This window comes from Geotrypetes seraphini, chromosome 8, assembly GCF_902459505.1.
Source record: "Geotrypetes seraphini chromosome 8, aGeoSer1.1, whole genome shotgun sequence".
In the NCBI taxonomy this organism is placed as follows: domain Eukaryota; kingdom Metazoa; phylum Chordata; class Amphibia; order Gymnophiona; family Dermophiidae; genus Geotrypetes; species Geotrypetes seraphini.
This window is the reverse complement of record NC_047091.1, coordinates 79,809,863-79,830,346: the sequence shown is the minus strand read 5'-3', so window position 1 is coordinate 79,830,346 and position 20,484 is coordinate 79,809,863. Positions and strand designations below refer to the sequence as shown.

General features: G+C 43.3%; 1 protein-coding gene across 1 annotated transcript in view; it reads right to left on the bottom strand.

Moving 5' to 3' along the window:
* PLCB3 (phospholipase C beta 3) overlaps nucleotides 1-19,940 on the bottom strand; it is a 121,793-nt gene extending 101,853 nt beyond the window's left edge. Inside the window, exon 1 of the mRNA XM_033953599.1 lies at nucleotides 19,725-19,940. Within this exon, the coding sequence (XP_033809490.1) occupies nucleotides 19,725-19,823 (99 nt within the window). The 5' untranslated portion in view covers nucleotides 19,824-19,940. The remainder of the gene's footprint in view (nucleotides 1-19,724) is intronic.
* Between the last annotated feature and the right edge of the window lie 544 nt (nucleotides 19,941-20,484).

The following is a 20,484-nucleotide window of genomic DNA, read 5'->3' as shown; positions in this document are numbered from 1 at the left end:
CCTCTCTCCTAGCCATTACACAGTACATCTGAAAACTACCATACTGGATCAGACCAAAGATACATGAAGCCTAGAATCTTCTTTTCAACAGTGGCCAATCCAGGTCACAAGTACCAGGCAGAATCCCCAAAAGTTGCAAGATTCTATGCTGCTTACTCGCAAGGGCAAGCAGTGGGTGCAGAGTGATGCACTTGAGGAGCAAAATCCAAGAGAGCTGTTATATGCCAGGAGATGGGAGGCTGATATGCAAAGACTTTGGGGTGATCGTGTCCGAGGATCGGAAGGTGACGATACAGTGTGACAAGGTGATGGTCATAGCCAGAAGGATGCTAGGCTGAACAGAGAAGTATAACCAGCTGAATAAAAGAGCATTGATACTCCTGTATAAATCATTGGTGAGAATCCACTTGGATTATTGTATTCAGTTTTGGAGGCTGTATCTAGCAAAGGATGTAAAAGAACTTGAAGCAGTTCAGAGGGGGAAGGGGTAAAACGCGGACCTAACGGACCTCGCGGATCTAAACCTGTACGGCCTTAAAAATCTGAGGTCCGTGTCAGTCCGTGTCCGTGGCGCTTGTAGTTTCTGTCGCTGACAGACCTCGATGAGATTTTAGCACTGACGGATTCTTCTCAGCATAGGGAGGGAAAAGTGTTAGGATCCGTCAGCGCTAAAATCTCTTCGAGGTCTGTCAGAGCCAGAGACTAGTGCTGGAGCGGCAGAGCAGAAGCCAAGAGAGCGGGGACATAGGTTTTGGACGTGCGTTATGGAAAAGAAGTCGCCAAACTCCAGCACGAGTCTCTGGCTCTGACAGACCTCGAAGAGATTTTACCGCTGACGGATCCTAACACTTTTCCCTCCCTATGCTGAGATGGATCCGTCAGTGCTAAAATCTCATCAAGGTCTGTCAGCGACAGAAACTACAAGCGCCACGGACATGGACCGACACGGACCTCAGATTTTTAAGGCCGTACGGGTTTAGATCCGCGAGGTCCGTCAGGTCCATGAGGTCCGCGTTTTGCCCCTTCCCGTTCAGAGGAATGTGACAAAAACAGTATGGGGCTTGTATAAGAGAGACTGAAAACCTAAATATGTATACCCTATGGCAGTGTATCGCAAACTGTGTGCCTCCTGAGATTTCAGGTGTGCCGCTGGGGAGGAGGAGAGGCGTTGGCTGACTGCCTACAGCAGCGGTCTCAAACTCAAACCCTTTGCAGGGCCACATTTTGGATTTGTAGGTATTCGGAGGGCCACAGAAAAAAATAGTTAATGTCTTATTAAAGAAATGACAACTTTACATGAGGTAAAACTCGTTTATAAATATTTCCTTAATTGCTTCTGATAATTTCAGCTATACACAGCTGAAAGAAGTGCAACATGCAGAAAGATGCAGGAAAGCGCTTGCGTGAGGTTACAGCAGTGAGGTGGGCAACGTTCCAGAACAATGGTAACATACAAGTCGGGCCTCAAAATAGTACCTGGCGGGCCACATGTGGCCCCCGGGGCGCGAGTTTGAGACCACTGGCCTACAGGATGTGCCTCTCATGGTGAGAGGCAAGTCCTGTAGGCAATCAGCTGGCACCGGCGCCTCTTCTCTCCGGTCCTCTTCCCTACTGGCACCCCCCACTGGCGTCTCAGGGACCGTCTGGAGGGCCTTTGCGCATGCACAAACGTCGACGTGATGACATCACTTTTAGTGTGCCGCGTCTCGAGAAAGTTTGCCCTAGGGGAAAGGAGAAATAAGATACAGACATTTGAATACTTGACAGGTATTATTACAGAAACAAATATTTTCCAGAGAAAACTAGTGGACATGAACTGAGTTTGCAGGGAAAATGTTAGGAAATACTTTTCCACAAAGGGGGTGGTGAAAGACTGAAATGGCCTCCCGAGGGAGGTGAGGGAGACAAAAAAGAGTAATGGAATTCAAAAAGGCATGGGATGAATTCAGGATCCCTAATTTAAAAACAGATGGTATAAAAACCAGAACTTAAATGGCTACACGTGTGTTGATGTGTCAAGTGGTGCTCAGTTGATGACGCCAGCTATGAAGAACTATTGGCAATGCTGGGCAGACGTCTACGGTCTGTGGCCCTGATGCTCAAAAGCTTTCTGTGCATGCAAGACTGGTTAAAGCCAGTCTTACTTCAAAGGAAGCTCAACCTCCGATGCTCAAAAGGGTTCTCCATGGCTGCTACTAGGTTACCTTAATAGTTTATGGGCTTTACTAACAAGAATTTATAAAAGAACACCTTGGTTTAAAAAAAAATAAAAATCACCACCGCTCTAAATTTCATCTGCCATTTGGATGCCCAATCTTCCTGCAGTTTCTCACAATCTGTTTGTAATTTAACAACTTTGAAAATTTTCTGAAGAACCCAAATCAGATATCATTTGATATTACAAATGTATTAAACTTATAAATAAAAATTAAAAAAAAGATTAACTACTAAATTAACTTGATGTTATTTTAGTAGTTAATTTAGTAGTTAATCCTGTAACCACAGTCAGGAAATCGCTATCTTATTGTTTAATTGGATGATTCCATTTTCCTCTTTTTTTCACTCATTAACATTCTTGGATCTATAAATAATGGACTAAAGATTGATTAAGAAAACTATTTTCTTTGTATTTTATATCCATTTATTATATATTGTAATGTCTTTCTCAATAATCTGAACAAGAAAGTTTTTTCTTGATTGTTTTCATGTTAAATATAAATAAAGAATTAAAAAAAAATAAAAAAATTAAAAAAAAGAAAATTTTCTGTCACCTGCAAATTTAAATCACTTTACTCATTATAACAGGAGCAAGCTCTGTGGGTGCTTGAGCACCTCAATACTGAACAAAGTCCTTGACTGTGTCCAAGGAAAGATAATATCCATTAGCTTTAGCACCCTCAATAATTTAAAAAAAAAAAATGGCTCCTATGCTCATCGTTCCCATTTCCAGATCATTTATAAATATGTTAAGAGCACAGATCCCTGGAGTACTCAACAACTTACCTGCCTTCGTTGAAAGAATTGTCCATTTAACCCTATTCTCTATGTTTTATCTTTCAGCCAGTTCCCAATCCACAATTGGAGATTGCCTTCAGTTTCAGGACTCTTTCATTTCCTCAGAAAACTCAGGTGGGACTTTGTCAAAAGCTTTCTGAAAATCCAGACACACTTTGTCAGCTGGTTCACCTTTATCCACATGCTTATTCATGCCTTCAGAAACCATCTCAGATTGATGAAACAAGAATTTAAGAGCAAATGGGATGCCCATGTGGGATCCCTTAGAGGGTTAAGCCAAGGGAACCTGTCACCAGGGATCCCTAGGATAGTAGACTTGGGGGTGGGTCAGTAGAATGGGCAGACCTGATGGGCTATGGCCCTTATCTGCCGTCATCTTCTATGTTTCTATGTTGTTTTTTTGTCCCATGACTAGCAATATGTTCAGTACTTTTGTGCTTTATAATAGATTGTCATTTTGCTCAGCATGGACATCAGGCTCACCAATCTGCTGTTTCCTGGATTACCTCAGAATCCTTTTTAAAAATTAGCATTATGTTGTCGGCAATCTTATTCCTTATTCGGTCACTGTCAGACCTTGCTAAACCTAATATGTATAACTTTGGATCAATGGGGTACAATCCAGGGGGGTGTAGCTCCTATCCTGCTAAGGTTCTAGGCCAGGGTTTCTAAGCCTAGCCTTCCCAGACACACCAGTCAGGTATTCAGAATATCCACAATAAATACGTATGAGATAAATTTGCATGTCCTACCTCCACTGCACATGTCATGCATGTTCACTGTGTGGATCCTGAAAATCTAACTCACTAGGTGTATCTGGAGGGTTGGGCTGAATCCTTGCAAAGCAATGGAGTTCCAGGTAAGGAGGGAATCTCCTTATTACCACTTCCATCTTACAAAGAGGATGCCTCCTGCTCTGGGAGCTGTAACCCCTGGCTAGTTATGTGCATAGGGGGGCAGGCCAAAAGAACACTATCAGGTAAAAAGAGGGTAAACAGGACAAACAGAAAATCCCCCTTTACTAGTATATTCAGGGTTCTGGAACACTGATCCCCAGAGCTATATAGATAAAGGTAACCAGCTGTTTAGGGAAATTCTCTGTCAGCTCCCACAAAACTATTAACCAGAGAGAGACAAGCTGTTTCTCCCTTCTCCTTCTTACTCCAACTGCAGTTCATAAGAACATAAGAATAGCCTTACTGGTTCAGACCAGTGGACTTTCAAGCCCAATAGCCCGTTCTCACGGTGGCCAATCCAGGTCACTAGTACCTGGCAAAAACCCAAAGGAGTAGCAACATTCCATGCTACCGATCCAGGGTAAGCAGTGGCTTCCCACATGTCTTTCGCAATAACAGACTATGGACTTTTCCTCCAGGAAATTGTCCAAACATTTCTTACCTCAACCTCTGGCCATGCGTTCCAGAGCTTAACTATTCTCCGAGTGAAAAAAACTATTTCCTCCTATTGGTTTTAAAAGTATTTCCCTGTAACTTCATCAAGTGTCCCCTAGTCTTTGTAATTTTTGACAAAGTGAAAAATCGATCCACGGGTATTCTACATCACTCAGGATTTTGCAGACTTCAATCATATCTCCCCTCAGCCGTCTCTTTTTCAAGCTGAAACTAACTGTTTTAGTCTTTCCTCATATGAGAGGAGTTCCATCCCCTTTATCATCTTGATTGCTCTTCTTTGAACCTTTTCTAATGCTGCTATAGCTTTCTTGAGATAAGGAGACCAGAACTGAATGCAGTACTCCAGATGAGGTCGCATGATGGAGCGATACAGGGGCTTTATAACATTCTTAGGGCTAGAGTCAAAAGCAAACCGATTGTGTACTAATTGGTTTGCAACCCCTTTGCGACCAGATTCCCCTCCGGCCCCGATTCACTAACCTCTCCTGCGATCCGCTTCAAATCCGTGCATGCAAATGAGGGGAAACACATGCAAAGTAGGCAGGGACGCGATTCACCAAACAAGAGAAGAAGCGACTGCTGGGGACCAGTCGCACATGTCTCTGCCAACTCTCCTGCACCATTGCCGCCCTGCACTCTGCCCCGATCTTCCACTACCGCCCTGCACTCTGCCCTGATCTTCCACTGCCGCCCTGCACTCTGCCCCGATCTTCAGTCTTGGGGGGGGTGAGGGGGGTTTTCCTGCATGCAACAATGGAAGCCTGTCCAGTCGCGATCTTCCAGCCCTGTTTTCTCCCTCATGTTCTCTCTGCTCCGAGCCCTAGATCTCTGCCGCCTTCCCTGCAGTGCGAGCCTGCGGTTTAGAGCGGGGCTGCACGCCGAAGTGCAGCCCCGCTTTAAACCCGCAGGCTTGCACTGCAGGGAAAGCGGCAGAGAGCAGGGCATGACCAGCTGACAGTGTTGGCGAAAGTTAAGAGGCTGCTGCCGCCGGGGTGGGGAGAGCAGGAGAGTCGGGGCCCGAAAAAAAAAAAAAAAAAGAGCTTAAGGTTCAGCCTGCTGAGTCTGTGGGGAAAAATGCCACCTTGACTCTCTGCTGCCCTTCCCCACAGTGCGAGCCTGTGATTTTAAGCGGGGCTGCATTGCGGAGAAGGGCGGCAGAGAACAGGAGAGTCTGGGCAGCAAGAGCAGGGCTTGGCTGGAAAGGAAAAGCAGGAGAGTCGGCGCACATAAAAAAAACAAAATACAACCTACCAGTCAAAAAAAAAAAAAAAAAACCCGTACACAAAACGCATGTGCAGACCATCTGCAAGGAAAGCAGATGGTCTGTGCATGCGTCAGGATCGCACACTCACGATCCATGCGGTCGGAGGGGAGCGTTCCTCCAATCGCCCTAATTTGAGTTTGTGTTGTGAATTCGTCGGGCCTGCTGGAATCGGCCATGGATCGCCCCCGGAAAACAGGTTAGTTAATCTAGCTCTAAGTCTTGTTAACCATCCCTTTTTAAATAATTCCTAGCATCCTGTTTGATTTTTTGTCCACTGCCGCTGAAAAAAAAATCTCTGAATCTTTCAAAATAGCCAGTAGTACCGGTAGTTCTCTGCTTTTGGCAGTGGGAGGAGTCTATATAATATACAGACAGTTTTCCTGCTGATATGACATCAGAGGCCTGTTTGCTGAATTCCTGCACTTTGAAAGATTCCGTGAACACAGGAATCCCCCTCCTCACAGTGCTTTCTCCAATATTTTGCTTGAAGGCCCTTAATTTGAACTTTTGTTCCAGGTTCTAGGTCTGGTTTCCATGAGGAATAGAAGACTACTTAATCCCAGAATTCAGTGGGAAGACTTTCACAAAGATAAGCACCAGGGAATAATTCAGTTCTGCATGCTTGTAACCTACAAGGCCATGTCTTCTTGAGGTCCTGGCTGTGATCATTTTTCAGTATAAAATGTTTTGCACTGTAAGTTGTATGAAGACAACTGACAAACCAAAAGCAAAATGTGCCAAGTTTCACTGTGATACATCATGAGTAGTGCTCTAGGACCTCCCTCATCTCTATGGCTTACTATATTACTTTGTTCAGTAATGATTAATCATAATGCAATATCTAGTTACATTTTAGTGACACCCATCCAATTTTTCTTTGCGTCACTAGGTCCATTATAAAGCTGCTTCCAGTTTCCAGCACACTTCATTTGAGTGATATTATTCAAGTGTGAAGAATGAGGTAATAACAGAGATAGTTGGGTCTTTGATATTTAAGTATTCTATTTCAATTTTTTTTTTATTTAGGAACGCAAACATTCAAAATTTGGCAGTTCGTCTGATCTTTAGGCTGAAAAAATGGGAACACATAAGCCCCTACTATCAAAGACTCCATTGGCTGCCCCTAGAGGCGCGAATCCTGTTTAAGTTCGCTAGTCTATGTTATAAATCAATATTTGGTCTGGCCCCCACCTACCTGGTTTCCCACTTCAATCTGGCAAGTTATCTTAGGCCCACATGAAGAATTCATCTGTTCACCTATCCGACAATAAAAGCCTGCCACTACAAAAGATTCTTAGACAGAACTCTTGCCTTCCAGGCAGGCAAATGGAACAAATGGCTTAGTAACGTTTTCACGCTCTCCTCATCTTACTTCAATTTTAGAAAACTATTAAAAACGAGTCTGTTCAATCGATTTGTTAACTAAGAATCTACTCAGCACTGCTTATTCAATCCAGTAACCCTAAGAACTCTATAGCTTTCACCTTCTTTATTAAGTAAGATTGTATTGCTGACTTTGATTGTAATCTCTTCGCTGATTGTCCAGCGCCTCTTGCTGTAAACCGCCTCGAACTTATGTGGCTTTGGCGGTATATAAGAATAAAAATTATTATTATTATTATTATTATTACTACAAGCAACAAACAAACGTGACAGTGATGAAGTAATCAATGCAAAGAAATTAAATTGTGTTTAATCAACTATTGATTTTAACTGCTCAAATTGATTATCTCGTCATGAACTTTATCATAGAAGATAGGCAGGCATTTACAGGGTCGGGGAGTCAGAAGCAATTTTTCAGTTACTGGAGTCTGAGTCAGGGAAAATGTACCAACTCCTAATAGAGCTAAATTGTATGCCATGCAAATATTATAATGCTTACATTTCTTATTTCATATATAATAATTTGCCTAACTCGTATTTTCAGGATATGTTTTACTTTTAGAATATATTTAATATCAAGTTCTTTGATGATTACTACTATTATCCATTCAGTCGTGTCCGACCCTTGGATACTCTGTAGGCCAGTCCTTGCCATGCTTCCCTGTTTTCCACAGCTTCTTTCAATTGCTTGATGTTCATTCCCATGTCATTTTTTATGGTATCCAGCCAACAGGCTGTAATGTTGACTGCAAGATGTAAATACATTTTATGATATTTATATTGACGGAAGTGACACCTAGAGAATGACATGGGGACAAAATCTGTCCCCAACCCTACCCCCACAAACACTGCCTGATCCCACCTGCACATGCCTTGAATAGTTATGATTTTATATTGAAATCATTTTATTAAAGTATAACAAGAAACAATATTCTGTACAACTGTCATTTTATAAATCACAAATATCAACAAAACCCCGGTCTTCCCTCCCCCTCACAAATATCCCCTCCACCATCAAGACAAATGAACAAGCCAAATTACTAGAAAATGCTGCATAGAAATATCTTGCTAACAGAATACCTCAGTCACACACAAAGAACACAAATGCCAAATCCATAATAGCTGACCATAAATGATAAACATTAACAAAAATCCCAAGCAGCCATACCGTGCATGTAGTACAACACCTATATAGATATTTAAATAAAAGAGTCGGAGTCGAAGGTTTTATTACCAGCTCCCCAGCCCTGGGCATTTAGCTAGTTTTTATCATGTTATTTTTTACCTATTTGATTTAAATCTCTCTCTAGCTCAGGGGTGTCAAAATCCCTCTTTGAGGGCCGCAATCCAGTCAGGTTTTCAAGATTTCCCCCAATGAATATGCATGAGATCTATTAGCATACAATGAAAGCAGTGCATGCAAATAGATCTTATGCATATTCATCGGGGAAATCCTGAAAACCCGACTGGATTGCGGCCCTCGAGGAGGGACTTTGACACTCCTGCTCTAGCTGTAATGGATCCCTATGTTTCAGGACTTGAACATTTTCTGTTCAGATGTTTTCTTTGATAGTGGATGGATTTCCAATTACTAGAATTAATTTTTGTAATGTCACAGCAACTGTTTATATCCAAGAATTAAAAAGTAACTAAAAGTAACACATTACTTGCCAGTAAATTAACATATTACAGTAGACTCTCTGTTAACCGAACTCAAGCAACCAGAACTCTCAAGCAACCAGCAAAAAAAAAAAAAAAATTCAAGGAAATACTGTAATATTTTAAATAAAAATGAAAATAAAATCAATTTCTCACAGACATTTAAATGTAAACTTGGCATGCCACACCTGAGTATGCCCACGCTTTGCCTACCACATGTCCAGTAGTTTGTCTGGAACAGTTTATGGTATGGCATACTATGGGATATAGTAATAGTCAGGCCTATTTTTAATAGTAACTCTCAAGCAACCAGAAACTACATTTATCCGCATCTATCAATTCTCATTGGTGCCGGTTAACCGAGAGTGTACTGTACTTTCATTAAACAAGTAACTTTAATATTATTTTTACAAAGTAGCTGGTCCAACACTGCCCATTCCTAGCAGTACCAAAGTACCTCTCAGACCCAAGACAAACTGTGCTAAGTTCCACTGTAATACATGTGAGAAGGCACTGGGGCCTCTCCTGGGTCTGCTCCTACAGGATATTACCCATTCCTGGCAGTACCAAAGCACCTTTCCAGACATAGAGCTCTGCTTGGTTGCAAGGTTTGCACGGCAACCTGACAACTTGTTCAAACTACTGGCAGTGGTGCTTGGCACCAATCCGCTAACTTGTTCTGTCAGCACTGAGCAAACACATTAGGGATCTCTGTAAGAGTCTTCAAAGAAAGAAAAGGAAGGAATTGAGAGAATCCAGTCTACAACCAAGCACTTCAGGAAGCAACATAAACCTTTGGAAAAAAAAAAAGAAAAAATAATCTCTGTATCATATAGTAAACCCATAGCAAAAAAAAAAACCCTCGGATACCGTGAAAAATCAATGATATTAGAAAAACACTCTCACAAGAAATGCACAATGTCTAGTGGATAAAGACGGCATAGCTCAGGCTTAAGAGTTAGTTACAAAATGCAATTGAAAAAAACAGGAGGAAAAAGCCTCAGACTGGGGCCCTCCCATCGCCACAAGAGGTGGTTAGGCATTAACCTCATTGGCAAAAAACCTCCATTTCAATGCAAAGAATAAAAACCTTATGCAGTGCTGTTTTGTGCTTAAAAGATAGAAGAAAAAAAACTTTCAACTTATCTTCTTTCTGATTGATCGGTACACCAACGGTGGCCAGCGTTTCACAAGTCTGCTGCCTCAGGGTGTAACGTATCTGATCAAACTGGAACCCAAATAAAACAAGAACCTTGTGATTGAACTGGACCAGTGCACATATTCCAAAGATTAAAGTAATATCCAACAAGACATACCTTCAAATGGGACGCCGAAACGCATCTCCTGCGTCAAAAGATGGCTCCACAATGATTCAAGGTTCGCTAAGACAAACTGAGAATCTTTGAACTTTATCTTTTCCATTAAACTTGTTTTGTTTAGAAATTGTAACATGTTTCCCCATAATGTGGGCTTAAAAAGAATTTTGTATGAATGAATGATTATGAATTGTTTTGATAGTTTTTTTTCTTTTTTTCCTTGAATTATTGGATATTGTAAATGTATTCAAAAGTATAAAAAAAATAAAAAAGATGGCTCCACAATGCTCGCACTTGATTTAAGAACTCCCGGTGCGATGTAATCATAACCGGAAGTGGCGGCGCGTCACAATTGCATTTTGTAACTAAATCTAAGCCTGAGCTATGCTGTTTTTATCCACTAGTCATATAGTAAACCCACTATACCATAGTAGCACTCACACAGCAACAAGCCAGCCTACAGAAAGGCAACACTTTCACTATTTCACTGGGCTCTAGCTAGATTACTCATCCATTCCTCTTAGAAAAAAACAGGATAAGCCAGTGGTTCTTAAACCTGTCCTGGGGACCCCCATCCAGTCGGGTTTTCAAGATATCCCTAATGAATATGCATGAGGCAAATTTGCATATAACAGAGGTAACAAGCATGCGAATCTGCCTCATGCATATTCATTAGGGATATCTTGAAAATCCGACTGGATGGGGGTCCTCCAGGACAGGTTTAAGAACCATCAGGATAAGCTATTCAAGTTTACATAAATAAATAAAAACCAGATAGAGTTGCCAGCTCTCTCTCTTTCTAGGTTCTGTCCTATGGGCCTTCCAACAAAAAAAAAGGGGGAGAACCCAACCAGTCTGCAGTAGAAAAGGTGAAAAACAAGCACAAAGAAGATACCGCGGAGCAAATGTATGTGATACAGGCGTTTATTCAATCATAAAAACTTATCTCGTACAACGTCACATTTGGGTCCTTGTTTGGTGATATGTGACATTGTACGAGATCAATTTTTATGACTGAATAAATGCCTTGCATCATGTACATTTTGCTCCATGGTATCTTCTTTGTGCCGGAGGGCTACCAGCCAGTTGGGATTTCAGGATAGTCCTAATGAATATACATGAGAGAGATTTGCATATAATGACAGGTGGCAGACATGCTAATCTGTCTAATGCACATCTATTAGGAATATCCTGAAAACCCAACTGGCTGGTGGTCCTGCAGGAAAGGTTTGGGAACCGCTGCTGCTGCACATGCCGGCTGTTCCAGCTCTGGTTGTACCCTGTTCTTTGCAAGGACTTGTAGTCTGGCTTTTCTGAGAAAGAATCAACAGAGACATCGCCACTACACACTTCTGCAGTCTGGGGTAAAACCAGGACCGAGCAAACAATTCTTACACGATGGAGCCAGATAGCAGTGCTGGCACTAGCTCAGCACCTACAGATTTATCTACTTTTGTGCATTCAAGCGAACTAAGGGCTAGATTCACAAACCGATCAGTTGTGACCCCTTTACTATCAAATTTCCAGCCAGCCTGATTCACTTATCTCTCCTGCGATCCGCTTCAAATCTGTGCATGCAAATGAGGCGAAATGCATGCAAATTGGACAGCGACCCGATTCACTACACCAAATTTCTGATCCAACCGGGCTGGCTGATCACCTGAAGAAGCGACTGCTGGGGACCAGTCAAAAAAGTCTTTCCAACTGGAAGTCCTGCTCTCTGCCCTACAATCTCTCCTGCCTGCTCGCCCCAAATGCTGCCCTGCTCTCAGACCTGCTTCTTATCTCCTGCTGCTCATCTTTCCGATGCTCTTCTCCTGCCTGCCCAAACTGCCATGATTTCCTGCCTGCCTGGACTCTCCCACTCTTCCCCGCAGTGCAAGCTCATGGTTTTAACCCGCGGGCTCTAATCGGGTTAAAACCACAGGCTCCATTTATCTTTTTATTATTAGTGAGGCAGCTGGCAAGAGCGGGACCAGCTTTCTGGGAGCCACGCAGGTTGGGGATCAGTGGCGGTGGTGGCGTTTGGTTCATTCTCCCCGAAGTCCTGTCGCAAGTACAAAAAAGTTTTTTTAAAAAAAGATCTCTGCTCCTATGGTCTGCGCATGCGCGATTCATGCAGGCAGATGGGGGCGTTCCTCCGATCACCCCATCTGCATATATTTGGTTTCTGAATTGATCGGACCTACCAGGATCGGGCCCGATCTGGCAGGTTAGTGAAACCTGGCGTAAGCTGGCAGAGCTAGAAGATTGATCACAGAATTCCACTTCTCCGCCATACATGCAGGACACAGACAGACCCTCACCAAATGCAGAACATGAGACACAATTTAGAAATCAAAATATAAGAACAGGGCTGTAAATAGGGGTGGATGAAAAGGGCAGCCACCCAAAGAGCAAAGCCTTTTGTGAACAGAAAAATGACCGAAATAATAATAATAATAACTTTATTTTTGTATACCGCCATACCCAGGGAGTTCAAGGCATCAATTAATCAGATTTACAAGCAACGAAGTCGTTAAGTTAAGCATGAAAGGAATGTACAAGTCCTTGGAGTCAACAGGTTGGGAATGAACAATAAGAAGGAGTAAGAGGAGAGGTCAGATCATTGGTGGAAGGGGTGGGAGAAGTGGAAGAAAGGGATTAGGGGTTCTGTCCGTGGAATAAATGAGTTTTTAGTAGTTTTATATATATGTATTTGTTGTAAGATGAAAAATGAATAAAGATTTATATAAAAAAAAGCTCTTCAGAGCTATAGGAGAGCTATCCCATCCATGGTGCCACTGGATGATGTTATAAAGTGTGGCAGACTCATACTAGTGTCAACAGGCGGTAGAGGATTTATTTATTAATAAAACTTGATATCTTCCACAAGTCCTAAAGTGGATCACAATATTAAAAAAAAACAAAAAAACCCACACCCAACCTTAATCTCGTTACAAACTTCTGAGAATCGTGCCATTATCCAGGTTTGAGGGGGGAGAGGGTGAAAAAAATGACCGGAGAGCAGAGTGGATGGGGGGGTGGAGAGAATTAGGGGCAGAGATTAGGGGGTGCAAGAACTCTCTCTGTGTGTGAACAAAGAAAAGGAAACCCCAAGAAGTCAACTCTGGAAAACAAAATGCCTTCCCTCCCATACAGAGCAAATTACAGACAGAAAAGCTGTACTTCTATTTCCCAAAGCCTAGAGTGAAAAATCAAACATTTCCCACAAAAGAACGAGCAAGAAAAAGTTCATCTAATCCTGGGGGAAGCAGGAGACACTACAGCACTCAAATATTTTATATTCTGCCAGAAACCTAATCTGACCGGAGACAATACAGGCCAGCACCAGAACCTGGGAAGCGTCTTTGTTATTGCACCATCTGTACTTTCTACTTTTTTAATCTTTTCAATCAGTTTCTCATTCTGATTTACTAAGAATTTGTTCCCAAGGACAATGAAGAAAAAGCTTTCCTGAATCAGACCCTACCGAATCATTTAACAACAAAAACACAACTTGTCAGACTGAGAAAGTTTCTTCTTGATTCTGAGACATGCTTTCATGATTTCCTTATATATACTGATTTGTCAACATTTGCTTATTTCTGAACTGAAGAAGGGTTACCTTCGAAAGCTCATTATAAAATGCACCGAGTTAGTCCAATAAAAAAGGTATTACAGTTCTCCCTCCATATTCACTGTGATAGTACAGAAAAACTGTGAATAACTTTTTCATATGTTATTCACTGTTTTCTACTAAAAACCATTGTGAATATAGTGAAACTGCAAATAACATGGTGGGAGACCTGGTCTGTTCCTGAAGGAGAGGCAAAACACGGTGAAGAAAGTTCTGGGAATCAGCGATTTTCTTTGTAAACGCTTGGAATCAGCGATTTCTCTATGCAAGCTGATGTAATTTAGGGGGAGGAACCAGCAAGCTAAAAACTGTGAATAATCGAAACCGCAAATGCTGAAACCGTGAATACAGCGGGAGAAGTGCACCTTATTTTCTTTGGATTTTGTTTTATTTCTATATATTACCTATGAGAGACAGGAAGACATGGACAGAGCAGGAGGGAAGGGAAGAAGAGCATGAAGGATGGCTACACGTGTGAAACTGCTCCACAGAGTGATTTTATACAGAGAGACTTATCACATCTTTCACTCACTAAAATGAGGAATGAAGCAGATGTGTCGGGTGGGGGTGTGACTTTTCCTTCCTCATTCCTCCTCTGCTCCCCACATCTGCACCCCTCCCCCCCCCCCCCCCACCCCGCCCATCCTAGCCAACATGTGCTCTTCTCTGCTGCTCAATCTTATTTGAACTATCACTAAAGGTTATGGTGCCAGGATTCTCAAAAAACTGCGTTAAAAAGCGATGGTCTGCTAACGCAGCTGTTTTGATAGCGAATTAAAATAAGTGAGACATTCTCAAAAAATCACACATGCAAATGAGGTTGGCGGACAGCAGCAAAGATGCGCTAAATTTGCATGTGCCCATTACTAGTGATAGCGATGGGTGCTGAAAACATGCAAAAACAACAAACCTCCCCCCAAAAAAACACAACAACAGTGGGAGAGACGTTCAATCTTTCTTGCTGCTGCCAACCAACAACCACCCCTCCCCGTGTAGTAGGAGAGATGCCCAATCTCTCTCACCACAAACAACCCCCTCCCCTGCAGCGGCAGCAATCCCCTTGCAGCGGGAGAGATGCCGATTCTTTCCCGTTGCCAACCAACAACACCCCCCCCCAAGGGAGAGATGTCCAATCTCTCCCGCAACAAACAACACCCCCTGCAGCAGTGGCAACCCCTCCTTGCAGTGGGAGAGATGCCAATTCTCTCTGGCGGCAAACAACCCACCCCCAAAGCGGAAGAGATGCCCACTCTTCCCCGCTGCCAAGCAACACCCCTCCCACCTCCGATGCTCTCCCTTACCTCAATGTAGATGCATGACCTGAGGGATGCGGATTCCCTCCACCCAGCTGGCCCGCGTCTTCAAAAATGAGCAAAAGGCACTGGGGAGGGGTCTGAGGCTCTGACTGACCCAAGCTGTTTAAGGCCCCTCCCATGGGAGTGGCCTTATACAGCCTGGGCCAATCAGAACCTCAGGGCCCTCTCCAGATGAAATGGGAAGGGGCCTAAAGCTCTGATTGGCCCGGACATAGGAAAACCTAGTACAACTGCACAGAGGTGGCTTAAGTAGTCTAGAGTTTGGGCTACTGAACCATTGGTAGGAGGACCCAGGCCCAAAAGCCACTCTAACCACTACATTCATGGAGGAAAATGTGTGCCTACCAAACCCCCCCCCCAAACCCTATTATACTGCCATATAGGTGCCACCTACAGCCATATGGGCTTTTGAGTTTATAGACAGGTGGGTATAGTGGGGTTTGGGGGTAGGGGAGTTCTGGTGAGATGTTTATCTAGCACCCATTTTGTGAAGTTCACAGAAGTGCCCCGTAAGGCGCCCCATTGCTGTATTGCCACGTCTAGGTGGCCAGTCCATCACTTTGCTGGCCCCTCCCACACCCAAAAGGTCTTGTTCTAGACGTTTGGGACTTGGGATTTTGGGGACGAGAATGTGATATAAAGATAGACATACTAGCGGTCTGGACAATCAATCGACTGGACATAGAAGTAGATGATTTTCGGGGAAAATATATTTTGGATGCACTTTTCGAAAATGGACATTTTGCCACTACCAACTTTGTGTGACTAGTGCTCTACATACATATCAGACTTAGATGTTTCTATTGATCCCACAACTTCTTCATTTGTAACTTTGTTTAACTGATGTGAACCGCCTAGAACTCTCTGGGTATGACGGTATACAAAATAAAGTTGTTATTATTATTATTATGCCCCTTCAAGTATATTAATCTGTAACACGTTCTGCGCTCCTTAGGGAGAACAACATAGAAAATGAAATAAATATAAAAACTAATGCTCAAAGTATGGAAAATAAGATTCTGGATCTAGAAGTTGTGATGGAAGAAGATGAGTTGGATATAGTGGTAATCACAGACATGGTTCACGGAGAAGCATGACTGGGATGTAGTTATATCGGGCTATAATCTGTTCAGGAAGGTAGGAAGAAAAGGAGGGGAAGTAACGTTATATGTTAAAGATCATATTAAAGCCACACAATTGCAGGATCTGCAAGGAAGAAGCACTGTGGATCAATTTGGAAAGAGGGAATGGTAAATATATTTACATTGGTGTGATATACAGGCCTCCTTCACAGACGGAAGAAGTGGATAGAGATTTAATAGTTAGATATTCAGAAATTATCTAAAAAAAGGGGAAGTTTTACTAATAGGTGAATTTAACATGCAAGATGTTGATTGGGGTATCCCTATTGCGAGGTCTTCTAGAAGTAGGGAGATCCTGGATTCTCTACAAGGAGAACTGTTTCAGCAGTTGGTAATGGAACCCACGCGGAAAGTGGTCATACTGGACTTAGTGCTTACAAATGGGGAAAGTGTTTCTGATGTTACAGTGGGTGATCATCTGGCATCCAGTGATCACTGCCTGGTAAAGTTTAGTACTAAGATGGGTAAAGAGGGCTCATTCAAAAGTAAACGGTCTAGACCAGTGGTTCTTAACCTTGTTGGAGGTACTGAACCCCACCAGTTTCATATGCGTGTTCACCGAAACCTTCTTTATTCCCTTAGTTTTGCCGGAGCTAGACTAGAATTACTCAGTGGCATTGCAAATCATGCAATTAGGACGCTGACTCCCCTCACGTTCCGTTATACATGTGAATCCATATTGTACATATTTGTCCGACCACTTTCGTATTTTGCTCGACATAGTTAGTAAGGGATTAAAATATTAAGATATGTATCACACGACGTACCATCACAACAGTTACAATTCGACTACTGTGCGCATCAAATCCCCTGCAGCACAGATAGGCCAAGCGAGGTTGCGTGATCACCTGCAACCAATTATGGACAAGCGGGGCGTATCATCACGAATCATAAGCACTTCGGTCACGTTCAATCATCTATCAGTTAAATCACAAATTTTGATCAGGAATTGATTGATGTATATAAGGCGTTAGTTACAGATTGATAGATCAAGAAACCGAGTACACGATCAGTCTTGATCAAAATCACTGAATAACTGATAGATGATTGAACGTGACCGAAGTGCTATATGAGTCGGAGGTGTGTTTTGACCTCCGCCGAACCCGCGAGACTGACTCACCGAACCCCTGGGGTTCAGTCGAACCCAGGTTAAGAACCACTGGTCTAGACTTTTAAAAAACTAACTTTATTTGGATGGGGGATTACGTCAAGGATTGTTGCTTTGATGGGAACGTCTGGAAGGAGTAGAAATTCAGTGAGAAAACCTGAAAGGAGTTATTGTAATGGCAACAAACCTTTTTGTGAGGCAATTAAGTAAAAGTAAGAGAAAAAGAAGGCCGCTTTGTTTCTCAAAAGCAGTAGCTGAGAAGGTAAGGAATAAGAGGTTAGCTATCATAAACTACAAAAAGATCGCAGAAAGAGGAAGACAGGCAAAAATATCTGGAAAAGTGGAAACAGAGGCTGTATCTGAATTCAAGAAATCGTGGGATAGGCACGTGGGATCTGAGAGAGAGGAAGAGATAATGGTTACTGTGATGGGCAGACTGGATGGGCCATTTGGCCTTTATCTGCCATCATGTTTCTATGTTTGTAATACCCTTGTACCAACCCTGGGGACATAATCTGTCTCCAGTACATGGCACTTTTGTTCAGAATGCCAACATAATACATTTACAGAAGAGGTGACATCCACGCCCTGATAAATCAACAGTTAAAAAACTGATCAAAGGCAAAACAGCAGCTGGGAACTGAGGTAACTTTCTAAACTTTGCACAATCACACCCAAACTGCAAGCACAGCTAAGTGATCAAATACAAATCACCATCTTGGAGCTCTCCAGAAAGTCAATCACTTCCCAGATTCCCAGCACTTACTCTGGTTTCATTACTAAAGTGGATTTCCCCTCCTGTGGATCTGCCTTCGCTGGCAGCCAGCTTAAGGCTAAAGCAAGCTCCTCCAGCACAACCACAGCTGCACACAGAGTCCCAGGATGCAGGAGGGTGCGGCAAAAAATGCCAGGGGCGCCTGCGGAAGAGTAGCCCTGTGCCAGCCAGGCCAGCACTCCTCTCCACCCTTCACAGAAACCCCTGCCACACAACATGCCAAAGTGAAGCTATAAGGAGTCAAAGCCACTAATTCAGTTCCGGTCTCTCCCTTACTCGTTTATTCTCCTCAACTATTTCCTTCCGCTGTCCCTTGAGCTCGCTGGGTTTTGACTTCTTTTTTTTTTTTTTTCTGGGTTCTTTGGGTGGAAACAGACTTTTTCCAGAGCTGGAGTTGGGCCAACACTCTGCTACCTCTCCATCCACTCTGTTTACTATCTCCCATTCTCAACTCCTCCGTTTCCTTATTTGGGTTTTGTTTTTTTTCCAGAAATAAATCTAAACACACAAAAAAAAGAAGACCTTTTGAAATATGCTTGGCTTGCAAAAGTTTTTGCAATCCAGGGCAAGCCCTTGGAGGGGGAGCAGGAGGGAGGGAGCTGGTGAAAAGACAAACTAAAGCCTGAAGAGAGATATGAAGAGACAGCCAGTCAAAGAAGTCAAGAAAGAAAGAAAGAACTAGAGACAGATACAATGAACCAGGGGTCTCAAAGTCCCTCCTTGAGGGCCGCAATCCAGTCGGGTTTTCAGGATTTCCCCAATAAATATGCATGAGATCTATGTGCATGTACTGCTTTCAATGCATATTCATTGGGGAAAACCCGACTGGATTGCAGCCCTCGAGGAAGGACTTTGACACCCCTGATCTTTAGGAAGAGCGCTGCTATAGAGCACAAGCCCAAACTTCTCCGACACAGAGGAATTTGCCCTCTAGTCTCTGGCAGCCCCAGTGGCATTGACACACCGCACCCGCTGACATCAGGGCTTAGGAGACATGACTCACCCAATAGCCCAAGACATTGCAACCTTCAGCCCCTCCCTCAATAAGAGATTCCTAGAGGGCAAAATACTGCAGAGGGTAGGATAAAGGAACTCTCCTTTGAGTAATGAAAGAGATAAGATAACAGGTTCGGTTTGGGGAAGGAGAAAGGAGTTAGCAAGTAGGATCAAACAGATACTTAAACTCCTAAATCTTCCCAGTTCTTTCTTATTCCACATTCTCCCTCACAAGCACCTTAGCTGGACCAGAGAACCACTTTATTTACCCTAAGGATACTCTCCACAGCATGTCTTTATTGAAAATATGCACTTTATCTCCCTTCCTTTACAGATAAAAATGTGTCACTTTTCCCCTCCCTACCATAGCTATAAGTTGCTTATACTCCCTTCCTACATAAACACCCCTCTCCTCTATAACCTCCATCCCTCAATTAGTTCTCCCCTTGCAGTTGCACCCCTTTATCCTTTTTACTGCCTTCTGCTTAATCCTTTCTGTTACCCTCTTTAAAACTATCCTATCCCATCCCCTTTTAAACTATGCCTCTGCTACCCCTTCACTTTTACCCCTCCTTTTAAACTACTCCTTCTGCTCTACCCATTCATCCCTCCCCTTCACAGCTGCCCCTTTTGTCACCCCCTCCCTCTCTGCTACTCTCTTCTGTTACCCCATTGTTTACCCCGCCCACAAGAGGGGGGGGGGACAGGCAAGCACTCACCTCGTCCCATTTGATGAACTTGCTGCCCTTCTTCAGGGTCTCATGCACAGGGACGGCTTTAAGTTGCAGGGCGTGGACCCCGGGGCAGGCCCCGGCCATAGGGACAGCGAGTGGGGGCAGGAGCTCGGGCCGCGCTCTCCTCGGTTTCTGCGAGCCACTGAGCCACCTCCTCCCGGAGAGCCGCGGGCCGGGCCGGCTGGGGAGGGGCCAGCGCAGGTGGGCGGGCCTTAGGGGCGGGGCGGAGCCTCAAAGTCACCTCCTCTAGAACAGCCACGAGCAGGACAAGCGGCGAGGGGCGGGGCTGGAATCTCACTCATTCTCCTATTCCTATTATTGCTAGATCAGTTTTGTGTCATAGTGTTGGGGCAGAGATAAGATCTTGAGTTTGATTTATATTTAATTTACTTATCTGCCTTCTTCATGGCATCAATCAAAAGGGTTTTCTTTTTAAGGAGATGTTATCTATCTCTATATGCTCTTCAGATAAACTGTATTTATTCTTCGTGTTTGGCAAAGTGATTTTAAAAAGACATGTTTGTAGAAACACCGAGCAATCAAAGTGGCTGAGTGAGTCAGCCTGGCAAGCTGTAAGTAACAAGTAGAGGTCTTTAGTGAAAATTCAGGTGTTAACCTAACCTGATCTATCTGGAAGGGAACTTGGGACGGGAGCCCAAATGTTTGAACAAAAGCCTTACTATTGTTGTTGGCTATTTAAACTATTACAGTGTTTTGTGGTTTGTCATAGGAAAAGTGGGTGCTG